At 43.3% G+C, this 12,766-nt stretch overlaps 1 protein-coding gene across 1 annotated transcript in view; it reads left to right on the plus strand.

The window, feature by feature from the left end:
- The first annotated feature begins 4,684 nt into the window (after window positions 1-4,684).
- CUNH3orf70 (chromosome unknown C3orf70 homolog) overlaps window positions 4,685-12,766 on the plus strand; it is an 88,449-nt gene continuing 80,367 nt past the window's right edge. Inside the window, exon 1 of the mRNA XM_032406994.1 lies at window positions 4,685-5,057. Within this exon, the coding sequence (XP_032262885.1) occupies window positions 4,862-5,057 (196 nt within the window). The 5' untranslated portion in view covers window positions 4,685-4,861. The remainder of the gene's footprint in view (window positions 5,058-12,766) is intronic.

Below are 12,766 nucleotides of genomic sequence, written 5' to 3' on the forward strand. Positions count from 1 at the left end.
TTGCCTACAACAAGAGAGGATCAGTGGGTGTATCAGTTAGCTTTTACTCTGTAAGAGACTGTCCAAAACAGCAGGTTTTACGACTGCTTTATGTAGCTCCTGATTCTGTAGAGTGTCCTGGTGGCTGTTCAGGTCAAAACTGGCTTGGCAGATTTCTACTGGACTTTCTCATGCTTCTGTGATCAGCTAGTGGGTCTAGGATGATCTAGGAGAGCTTCACTGATAGTTCTTGTGGTTGGTAGACCATTGATTGGCTGGAGATTGACTGCTCATCAAGTGGGGCGCCTTCATTTTCCTCCATAAGGCATTTCATCCTCCATCAGTCTTGTTCACCTGGTGCTCTCAGGGTTCCAAGCATAAAAAGAGAGGAACTCCACTGAGCATACTCTTTGGAAATCCTTGCGATGCCAAGTTTTCTATTCTCTCCTTGGCTAAAGTGACTCACATGATGCGGTTCCCAATAATTCCTGCCTCCTGATATTCATGTCTTTGTGTAATCTCCTTCCCCTGTATGAGGCATAGACCTCAGGACTTGCTGCTAATGAATAGAATTCGGTACAACTGATGGGATATCACTTCTAAGATTAGGTTATAAAAGACTGTGACACTCTCTTTGACTCTTTCTGTGTGCTTGCGCCAGTAAAGCAAGCTGCCGTGTGTGCACTGCCCCATTGAGAGGTCCACGTGACAAGGAACTGAGAGAACTCTCTAGCCAATAACCAGTGAGGAACTGAGACCCTCAGCCCAACAGTTCCATTCTGCCAACAAACAGTGAGTGAGTGAACTTGGAAGCAGACCCAACCCCAGTTGAACCTCTTAGGTGACAATGCAACCATGCCCCACACCTTCATTACGTTCTTGTGAGAAACTTGGAAGCAGAGGACCTACCCAAGTTATGCCTGGGTTCCTGACCCATAGAAACGGAGTTGTTTTAACTTAGTAGTGACTTGTTATATAGCAATAGATAACTAATACCCATAGTTAAGTTCAGAGTCAGTGGGGGAATATCCAAGGGTGTGGTTATAGGAAGAGTAATTATACAAATTATTCACACATATTTGCAAACACTTTACTATAGGTGGACTTTTTCCAGCCTTTGGGAGCCTGAGATGGAATAATTTTCACTACTTCAACAATTATTTATTCTCTGTGCTTAGAACTGGGAACGAGATGGTGAACAAGACAGAGGCCATGTTCTTGCCCTCAAGGAGCTTACAGTTTGTGGCAGGGGAGGGGAAGAATGAGGAAAGATATTAGTTCAATAATTCTTTAATTCTTCTTTAATTATTTGTTTAAAGTTATATGAAGGGAGAATGTATATAAGAGTCTAGGTTGGTCAGAGAAAGCTTCTTTGAGGAAGTGGCACATAAACTGAAGAGGCAGGCAGGACAGGAAGAGAAGGAAAGAGGAAAATTCCAGACAGAAGGGTAGCATTCTTAAAGGGGAAGTGGAGAGGTGGTCAGCACCAATGGGACAAGTACCTGTATATGATCAAAGTGTATCTTATCATGTAATAATGATGTTGTGGGTTATGGTTTTAGGGATAAATGCAAAAATATTTATGGATGAAATTATTTGATGTCTGGGATTTGCTTCAAAATAATCCAGTGGCAAGGTGGGGGTACGAGTGGGTGGAGCTATAAAGGAAACAACAATGAGTTAATCATTATTGAAACCAGGCAATGGGATCAAGAAGGTTAATTATACTAGCATCTCTACTTTTGTATATATTTTCCATACTAATACTTTAAAAACTTGCATCCTGACAGCACATCTTGAAGTCTGTAAGTATATATGTTTAGAGGTCAAAGGACATTTATTTCCTCCAGCTCCACTGCAGACAGTAGAGGTTAATAGTATCTTTAGGGCAAGGGGATGGAATGAGTTTTATGTTATAGAAAATGTAAAGGCTTCTCAGCTTCAGATCATGTGGCTAACATAAAACAGGGAATTTGGGTAATTTACCTTGCCTCCTGGTTAAAGTGCTGTATTGCATTATTTCTCATGCTCATTTTTCACTAGCTGAGATGGTATGGTTTCGTATATAGTAGAATCTTCTACCATGTTTCACCCTAGAGTAGAAGGCAGGGGAAGGATTCTGTTTAAATATCAGCAAAATGCTGTAAAGATTCTGTTATAAGGCCTTATATAATATGGGTGGTATTAGAGTGCTTATGGGTTGGGGAAGGAGAGATATAGGGTAGAAGAGATGGGAATCCCCCTTTGTTCAAAAAATTCTGGGTTGGCTTGCTACAGCAATAATGGATTATGGATTTATTTGATGAAGTTTTCCTTTTTTTTTGAAGATTTTATTTATTTATTTGACAGAGAGAGACAGAGCGAGAGAGGGAACACAAGCAGGGGGAGTGGGAGAAGGAGAAGCAGGCTTCCCGCTGAGCAGGGAGCCCGATGCAGGCCTCCATCCCAGGACCCTGGGATCAGGACCCGAACCGAAGGCAGATGCTTAACTGACTGAGCCACCCAGGCGCCCCAAGTTTTCCTTTTACTCATGTTATTCTGAGGTGGGTCAGACTGTGAAATTGATAGCCAGAATAGATAGATTTTATGAGTCAGGGATGTATTTCATTAGGATTTTTTTCAGGAGAGGGGCGCCTGGGGCTGAAGCTGAAGAGGTGATGCTTCATATTTATAGCTGTTTCAATGTTAGGTTTTGGGGGAACCATATTTTGTGATTTTGATTCTGACCTTTCTTGAAAATTCCATTCCCACTAAATTGAGTCTCTCCCTAACCCCTAATAAATGAAGACTTCACTCAAGTCAGATATATGCAAATTACATTTCCCTTCTCAAGCGAAGGTTAAATAAAAGGGAAAATTATGAAAGATTGCTTATGGCAGCAAGGATTTTCTGTGCTTGAAGATGAATTTCGTTGTTTCAAAACCATGACGAGTCTCCTTGTCAGTGCAAAGCAGGAAAGGAATAAAGTAACAGAGAAAGTGGACCTGGGCATAAACATGTTCCCACACAGCATTTGTACTGAAAGGCTTTGTTGTTGTTCCCTGAACCTTGGCAATTACAGGCATTTTCCTTTGCTCTGAAAAACGGTTGGCAAATAACTGAGAGTAGGTCCCCTCCTTTTCTGTGTTCAAGGCTAGGTCTGGCCTTGTTGCAGGGAAATGCTAATTCCCAACCATGCTCCCTGGGAGCAAATGGTTTGTTTTCTCTTCACTGAATCCAGCCCGGGGTGGGTTCTCAGCAGCTGAGCCTGGCATGGAAAATCTATTTGGAGCAACTCGTCCCCAGGAGGGAAGAAGGCAAGCTGATCGTGCGGAGGAGCCTCGGCCACCATCCGGGCCAGTCACACCCGCTGGCCAGGGTAGGCATTAACACACAAAGGCACACACAAGAGTCCATGGCAGACAGGAGTCCTGTTTGTGTGCCCACACCCACAGGTACCACACACACCCAACTCTGCCCATATATGCACTGGGCACACACACTCGACATACCGGTCACAGGTCCCACAACGGCACACGTACCATACACATATACACAATATATATGTCACCACATACCATGCGCATATACACAAAACGTATGTAACCACATCCACCCGCACACTGTGTACACGCATACACAACTGCACAGACCACACAGACCACAGATACTCTACTACACAAACATGCACACCACCCACACTTCGCCTTGGTCGTATACATCCATGCTACATTCTCCTGGATACACACACCTCCTCACACACCAGGTAACGGTCACACGCACCATGCACACTACACACATTCCACATATACCACGTACACAGTTAACACCTCCAACCACACACACATACCCACCGCACATACTCAACATAACAATCAGACACACCCACATACCACATACACACCAAACTACACACCCATGCAACACATTCCACACACCAGTCTTGTGCACCGCAAATGCATCTCTCTCTCTGAGAGACACACACACACACACAGCCACCCCTCCCCCGCTGGTTACTTCCCCGCTCAGCAAGGTGGGGCTGCAGCCCCCATGGACACTGGGGCTGGGGAGGGAGGGCGCCCTCAGGGCCAGCGGGCAACGGTTCCCGCGGGCGCGGCGGCCCAGGGCGGGAGGCTTGGGGCCCTGGCGCGTGGCGGAGTGGCCGCGCCGGGAGCGGGAGGCATGGCCTGGGGGAGTGCGCGCGGGCGTGAACGCGCGCGCGCCTCCGAGGGGCCTCTGTGCCTACTCTGGGAGGCGTGTACGAGGGAAATGTGAGCCGCGTGTGCGGAGAGGCTGTGTGTATGAGAACACCTCGCTCGCAGACGCGCCTCGGGGGGGGCGTGTCCTCGGGGTGCACAGCCCTCGGTGGAGTTCTCGAGACGACCCAGCTCGGCTGGAAGTGTGTGTGGGAAGTGCGCGTGTAAGCTGCTGTGCCTGTGAACACCAAGCCGCCGAGGCGCTTGTATGTTCACAATGGCCGTCTGTCGGTCGGCGTCGGTCTCGGAGGAATGACTGTGTGTGTCAGGGACTTGCTGTGACGGGAGGGGACGCCGACAGCGTGTGTGAAGAGGCCGGGCTCGCTGACCTACGCTTGGCGCCTGCCCGGCCGGTCGGCGCGCGCGCCCGTGCGCGCGCGCCCGCGTGGGGACGCGGCGCGCGCCGCGGCGGAGGGAGGCAGGCGGCGGCAGGCCCAGCCCCCGGTCGCAGCGCTCGGGGCGGCTCCTCTGCGAGCTTGGGACGCCGCGCTCCCGCCGCCACCGCCACCAGCAGCACCGCCGCCGCCACGCGCGCTGGCGTGACTCCCGGCCCGCGCCCTCCCACGCCTGCTGCCGGCTCGGCTTCCTGCCCGCCCAGACGCCGCTTCTCCCGGCCTCCCGGCCTCGGCTCCGCGGAGGGAGCGGAAATGAGTGCGGCGTCGGCGTCGGCGCCCGAGCGGGGTTGGAAGAGCGAGAAAGTGGACGAGGCTCAGGCCCTGGCGCGGAGTTGCGCTGCCCGCAGACCCGACTTCCAGCCGTGCGACGGGCTTTCCATCTGTGCCACGCACAGCCACGGCAAGTGCTTCAAGCTGCACTGGTGCTGTCACCTAGGATGGTGTCACTGTAAGTCGAGCCGCGTCTCCCCGCCTTCCGCCACCGTCCCGGGGCGCTCGCGAGGCTGTCCGGGGTCGCGGCTGGGACTCTGCGGCCCCGGGGGCTCGGGGCTCGGCCGGGGTTGCTCTTTTGATGGTTGGGGCCACCGTGGGCTCCGGGCGGGCGGGCGGGAGGGCGCTGACCTGGCGCCGGACGCCTCTGCTGGCGCTGCCTTGGCAACGAGATGAAATCCCATGGGGAACCTATAGCTTTAGGCACTTCTACAAAAGGGGATCTCCCCGTCCCAGGAAAACTGGAATCTATTTTTGTTTCTTTTTCTTTTTTTATTTGAAATGACCAGGCAGTGTGCTGAGAAATGGTAGAGCGCCGTCAGAGTTGACAGCCAGAGGGGAAGCCTTTTTTCAGGGCTGGTGGTTAAACGTGCTCTCCTTTCTTTCTCACTTTTGTCTTTTCCAGGCTGCTCTTTAGAAGAAAGAGCCCTTGATAATCGAATTGTGGCCCATTTATTGTATCCAAATTGAGAAAGCGCTAAAGTGTAAGGGACAGCTTAGTAATACTACTAAGAAGTTGGTATTAACAGTTTGGAAGGATGAACTCTTTCAATACCCAGTTGTAGCATATAGAGCCAATATAGGAGACTGTTGTAAAATTACAAAATAAAATGAATGAAAGTAAGCTTTAATGATATTAAACCAATTTATAAAAGCCAGAACTAAATGGGCTAGGCCTTTTCTCTATGTTTATCTTGCCTGTGTTTTTTTTAAATGGATTAAACTTAAGTAGCCATTTAATCAGAATTCCACAATTTGATTAGTTCATGGTATTAGGTCTGCTATATCCAATAAATCATTTTTTAAAGAAATATGTTATAAACTTAGTTTCCACATACCCTTATAATGGAGGTTTTTGGAATGTTTATTCAGGACACAAATTCTCAAAGTGATCTTAAGTTAAAATTGTTTTTTCCTTGTTGGTTAGAAAAAAATGGCTCCCAACAAGAGATGCAGTACACTGACAAGTCCTTGTTTACGTTAATTGAACATAGTGAGATATTTTTAAATTGAGTTTATGCCTTAAAAGGATAGAGAATTCCTACATTTTCTTTACATTGAACAATATTGATTTTTTGTGTGTGTTCTGTGTCCTGATGGTTCAGTTTCTTCATGTATTTCATTATTCCTATTGCTCTCAGATCCGTTCCCCATTATAAAGCATCATTTCAGTGGGGGACAGGGTACAAAGTTGGAAGTAGCAACTGTAGGAAACCTGTGATGCTGAAGTGCACAAGTACGGTGAATCTGGTGAGAGTCCATTTCCTAGGGAAATATAGAGTCCTAGTATAGAATACGAGGAACATTAAAGATGGTCAGTTCAGTGCCTGTCTTATTTAAGCAGTCTCTCCACTAAGTACAACATTCCTGATGGGAACCTTGCATTCTTCTCAGGAAGCTTCTTCTTTTTTTTTTTTTTTAAAGATTATTTATTTATTTATTTATTTGACAGAGAGAGAGAGACACAGTGAGAGAGGGAATACAAGCAGGGGGAGAGGGAGAAGCAGGCTTCCTGCCTAGCATGGAGCCCGATGTGGGGCTCGATCCCAGGACCCTGGGATCACGACCTGAGCCGAAGGCAGACGCTTAACGACTGAGCCACCCAGGTGCCCCTCTCAGGAAGCTTCTTAAGACATCTTTGATTCTTAAAATACTCTCATATGGAGCTGAAATCAGTTACTTTCTAACTTCTTTCCATGGGTCTTATTTCTGCCTTACGAAATCATATAGAACAGTCTCATCCTTTTTCAGAACATGGCTTTTTCAGCTCTTCAGATAAGCATATGAATATTCCACAGACAGACTATCTTCTCTCTGTATGCCCAGACATTGTCACAGTGTCTGGCCTGAACTAGATTTGAAATTCATGTTCATTGAGTGACTCAATGAAAGTAGCCATCATTTTCCTCTCAAGGCATTGTTTTGTCCTATTTATAAATCTCTATTCCCTCCTGCCTCTCCTTTTGTGGAATGGTATCCAGGGTCCTGAGCATCCTGGTTGTTCTGTTCTGAACATGTGCCAATATGGTTATGATCCTTTGAAGACTGTGACCCTCCCTTAGAAGGATACACAACATCCCATTTGTGGTCGGATCAGTCCAGCATCGAGCAGGACTGCTGCCTCCCATGTTTGAGATACTGCTACTGCTGCATCTAGCATCACATTAGCTTTTCTGAAATCCTCATCATACTGAGCTTGCTGCTGTCAGATTGAAGTAAGACTGCTGTCAATTAAAGTCATTAAGCCCCTTTTTTGTTTGTTTTACGTATGTGTCAATTAAGTCATGGGACTTGCTCATCTCACAGTTCTATATGTATTTTTTTTTTTTTTTTTGGACACTGATTGATACCTTAGATATTTTTCCCTATTAAATTTCATCTTAATTAGAATTAGCCCATTTATCTGGCTTATCATTGTTTTTTCAGATCCCAGCTCCTTCTTTTTTTTTTTTTAAGATTTTATTTATTTATTTGAGAGAGAGAGAATGAGAGAGAGGGGGGAGGGTCAGAGGGAGAAACAGACTCCCTGCCGAGCAGAGAGCCCAATGCGGGACTCGATCCAGGGACTCCAGGATCCTGACCTGAGCCAAAGGCAGTCGCTTAACCAACTGAGCCACCCAGGCGCCCCCAGCTCTTTCTTAATACATATTTGTGCCACCTAGTTTCATGTCAACCATATATTGGATGAAGGCAGTAGTATAGTAGCCTTTTGCATCTTCATTCAAATTATTGATAACATTTTTGACTAGGAGAGGGCCACAGAGAGGCATCCTGAACCTTGTGGGTAGAACAGACCTTCAAGTTGATGGCACTTCATTAAGAAACACTCCTTGTTATGATCATTCAAATAATTAGCTGGCACTTAGTTGTACTGTTATCCACCTTATATTTATCTTAACCATATGGTGTAATGAGAGCCTGGTCATATACATTGTTGAAATCCTACCTTGTTGAAATCTGATACTATTTTTATTGCTTCTTTTTGGTATAAGTCTATTTATAACGACATTCTTTAAAAAAAAAAAAGGAAATTAGATTAGTCTGGTTACTTAAGTTGGTTCCACAAATGCTTACCATTTTTGTTTCAAAGGGATTAGAAGCTGTTTTTTAAATAAATAATCTGAATTTAGGAAAGGATTGATGCCGAGTATACTGGACTGTTTTGTTGTCAATTCTCTTCTTTTCTCTTTTATTCTTTATTTTTAAAACAAAACAGATCTACATTTATTTGCTTGTTTCCGGTCTTTGGCAACCCTCCAGGTCTCCATGCTTCCTCCACTAGCAGTGATTCGGTGATCACATTCACGAGGAGCTTCATTTCATTTAGAGCAGCAAGGTGCTCTGTTACAGTCTTCTCACCTATACTGGGAATCAATTCTTTCTACCCTTTTTTAGTCCAAATATCGTTTTTCTTGAAAAAAAAAAAAAAAGCAGAGTTCACACATTTGAGAAGTTCTGCTTTCTTTTTGGCACTCATGAACATTACAACATCAGTCCTAAGCAAAATTCTTTTAATTCTGTTGAATGTGTATTGAGCACCTTCTCTTTGTGAGACATTATTATGGAAACTAGGGATACAAATATTAATACAGCTGGGTCATGCCCTCTAAGCAGAGTATAAGGACATGATTCATGCTGTATTTACTTTTGTATTCCTTTAAAATCACAATGATATGGGTGAAAAAACGATCAGCTTGTTCACCAAATGAGAAAATGCTGAAATGAGAGGACCACTTTGATACTTGAGAGAGGTATTTCAGAACAAATGAAGAAAGTTCAGCTATATATGATTTATGTTAACGTTGTGAAATTCATAACCTTATGAAATAGAAAAGGTTGATAATATATACATGTTTGTAAAAGATATATAACACATGTATACATAGATGTGGTACTTGTATTATTAAAGGAAATAGTTTATTTGGATAATGGCAGATTTTGAGGACTATTTCTGGGAGGAGAACTATGAAATGTTCTGTAGGTGTCACTGTCAGAGAGAGATTATTGGGTTAAATAAACTGTGGCCCTGAATATGTAACTTTTTTTTCCCCCATAAGGAGTGATATTGGATGGAATTAATGAGTGAAGGATTCCAAGAGGAATTTTGAGAGAAAAAAAAGACATGACTTGTCTAGGGAAGAGGGATTGGAAAAAATAAATCATATGCAGATATTATAAAGTAGATTTTGTGGCTAGAGCAAGTAGAATATTTAGAAGGCATAATACATTAGATTGTTGAGATGTAAGGGGGGGATGAACAGGAAAGGTGAGAAGTCTAAAGTTTCAGTTGATAGAGACCTTAACATTATAGTAATAATATGGGCAGTAGAGGAATGAAACTAGCAAGGGAGATTATTTTGGTATTAGTGTAAAAATTAGAAATTCATACAATAATATCCATAAATGGAAATTGGAATAGATTAGATTTAGAGAGGGAGGAAGAGGAAAGTTATAAAGGATAACTTCTAGACTTCCGCCTAATGCTCCTTGGATGGATGGTGGTGCCATTCATTCACTAACAACACAAAATACTAGAGATGGACTAGGGTTTGACTGAACATGGATTGTGAATCCAGTTTTGAATAATGAATCCAGGGAGACCATGAATTCAGTTTTGGATCTATTGAGTTTAAGCTGCCTTGTCATCACATGGTAATGTCAGTAGGCAGTTGGGTATGGGGATCTAGAACTTAGAGGAGAGGTCTGCACTAAAGATAATATGGAAGTCATTTACTTATTTTTAGATTGTAGTTGTGGCCATGATGAAGCAAGAAGACCACCAAGGGAGAGACTGTAGTATGAGAAATGAAAATCCTTAGGCTTTCCCTTTAAAACACTAATATTTAGAGTGTTGGGTATAGGAGGATGAACTCGCAGTAGAGTCTAAGAAGAAATGCGAGAGAAGAAAAATGTGGAAGGTTTTTTTTTTTTTTTTTGCAGATTTTATTGCAGAAGCCAAGGGAAATGAGTGTCTTAAGAAAGATTATGAAGATTAGGGGCACCTGGCTGGTTCAGTTGGTGGAGTGTGTGGCTATTTATAGTCACACATAGAATTGTTGTCAATTCTCTTCTTTTCTCTTTTATTCTTTATTTTTAAAACAAATCAGATCTACATTTATTTGCTTGTTTCCGGTCTTTGGCAACCCTCCAGGTCTCCATGCTTTCAGATTTCAACAAGGTATATGACCAGTTCGAGGCCCATGTTGGGTGTAGAGATTATTTAAAAATAAAATCTTTAAGAAAAGAAAGAGTATGAAGATTAAATCGGTTTTTAGCAGGTTATTTCTTAGATATTGGCAAAATATACAAATAGTGATTTTCTTTATTACTGAAGAAGAGGGTGAAAGGTTTAATCCTGCAACAGTAACTTCAGGAATATATTTAATTGCAGTATTTAGTCACAGTTATTTGAATTCTTCAAAGTAGAAAGAGAAGAATAGAATGACAGGAGCTGGGGCGCCTGGGTGGCTCAGTTGGTTAAGTGTCTGCCTTCGGCTCAGGTCATGATCTCAGGGTCCTGGGACTGAGCCCCGCATCGAGCCCCTCACTGAGCTCCGCATCCGGCTCCCTGCTCAGCGGGGAGCCTGCTCCTCCCTCTCCCTCTGCTGCTCCCCCTGCTTGTGTCTCTTGCTCTTTCTCTGTCAAATTTTATAAATAAATAAAATCTTAAAAAAAAAGAATGACAGGAGCTGAGAATTAGGACACAAAAATTATAGTTAATATTTTTTGAGTGATTACTTCGTGCCAGAGTAAGCTTATTAAGCTAAGCACTAAATAGACAATTATGTCATTATGTCCATTCTACGGTTGAGGAAAAAGGCTTAGGGGAAAGTTAAGTAACTTTCCCATGGGCACGTAGCTAGTAAAAGTAGAAACTGGATTTGGATCCAGGTCTGTCTGATTCCTAGGACCTAGACTCTTAACCACCATAGGTTCTACAGAACGATTTAAAATTAATATGTACATCAGCCGTTTTTTGGCTCCATTAAAGCCAGTGATGGGGAAGGTTGTTAAGAAATGGGTGGAAAATTGTTAACAGTTGCAAAAGTGAATACAGAAGAATGAGAACTATAAAGAGGTCATAGGATGTGATGGGGAATGAAATCTAAGTTAAGAATTAAGGAAGAAAAAGTGATTAGAAGGTGACAGGGGTGGGTGGGGAGTGTACGTGGTATGATGTTGGTGCCATCAGCAGAACTCAGAGTTGGCTTAATAAAATCACATAATAGATGAGTTCAGTTTTCTGCAGAAGACATCTTAAAAGATGTCTGTCTTTTTCAGATTGAAAGCTGGAAGAGTGGGACTTGATGTAGTCTAATAGATGATATTAACATATCTAAAGAAAGATTGTCACAGCAGAAGGTGGATGGGCAGCTTGGAAATACTGAAAAATGGAAATTGGAGAGGCAGAATTTGGAAGTGTTTTTTTCAGGATGTTCAGAGAAGGTGATAACACTGCCCAGAGCTTAAATATCTGGTCTGTATGATTGGACTATCATACAAATATTTGGCAATAATTTGGTTTCCTATTTATAGATTTCCTTTAAGGGAGAGAAGGAGCTGATTAGAGAATTTAACTCTCAGGACCTTTGGGCAAATACACTTCTCATTAGTTAGTATATTAGCATTGTGGTTTTTGTGTTATTCTATTTGTTCTGTTTTCCTGCTTCTGTACAACTAAGGGGAAACTCACAGAGTCAAGTTCTGACTTCCCCAGGGTAATGCCAGCTGTTTTTCCTAAGCGGCATCTCAATCATATCAGTAACAGTTGCTACAGAAAATATACTTAAGAAGTTTGACAGTGGGGGCGCCTGGGTGGCTCAGTCATTAAGCGTCTGCCTTTGGCTCAGGTCATGATCTCGGGGTCCTGGGATCGAGCCCCGCATTGGGCTCCCTGCTCAGCGGGAATCCTGCTTCTCCCTCTCACACTTCCCCTGCTTGTTTTCCCTCTCGATGTGTCTCTCTCTGTCAAATAAATAAACAAAATCTTAAAAAAAAAAAAAGCTTGACAGTGAAAACTAGCAAAAACAAAAAAAACAAAAACAAAAAAACCACAGAGTGGTCATTTGACTAGATGAAGGAGTCAGCAGGTTTTTTCCTAAGAATGAGGGTTCTTACTACGACTAGTGGTTGAAGGAAGAGGATATAGATGTTAAGAGGACAGGTGCGACATTAAGTTCAGAGTGAGGTTCCTCAAAGCTTTTTAGAGATAGAGAAAAGTGATAGGTTTTTTCTACCCACATGGTGCTTCAATCATGGACACACATCAACTTCAACAGTAACAACGACTGTGCTTATATGTAGGCATATCTTTTTGCACGTAATCTTTATATATGTAGGCATCATCTTTATGCATGGTCAGCTCATTTAAACCTCACAACAGCCCTGTGGGGTAGGTATTGTTATCCTACTTTTTTAGATTAGGAAACTTTTCAATGGTCACATATAGTCACTTTGGCTGCATACGGTAAATGTACATCAGAATCTCTCAAACCAGCTGGCAACCAGGGCTCTGGGTGAACTTGGTTCCACTCAAGGTACAGTGAGGATGAGTTTCAGCTGTTTTACATTCTTTCTGGAAAAAGCAAGAATTAAGTAAATGAAGTAAAATGAGGATGGTTTCTGATCTTATTTTTTTATTTTTATTTTATTAAAGATTTTATTCAT

The sequence above is a fragment of the Phoca vitulina genome, unplaced genomic scaffold (genome assembly GCF_004348235.1).
Source record: "Phoca vitulina isolate PV1807 unplaced genomic scaffold, GSC_HSeal_1.0 scaffold8, whole genome shotgun sequence".
Classification (NCBI taxonomy): domain Eukaryota; kingdom Metazoa; phylum Chordata; class Mammalia; order Carnivora; family Phocidae; genus Phoca; species Phoca vitulina.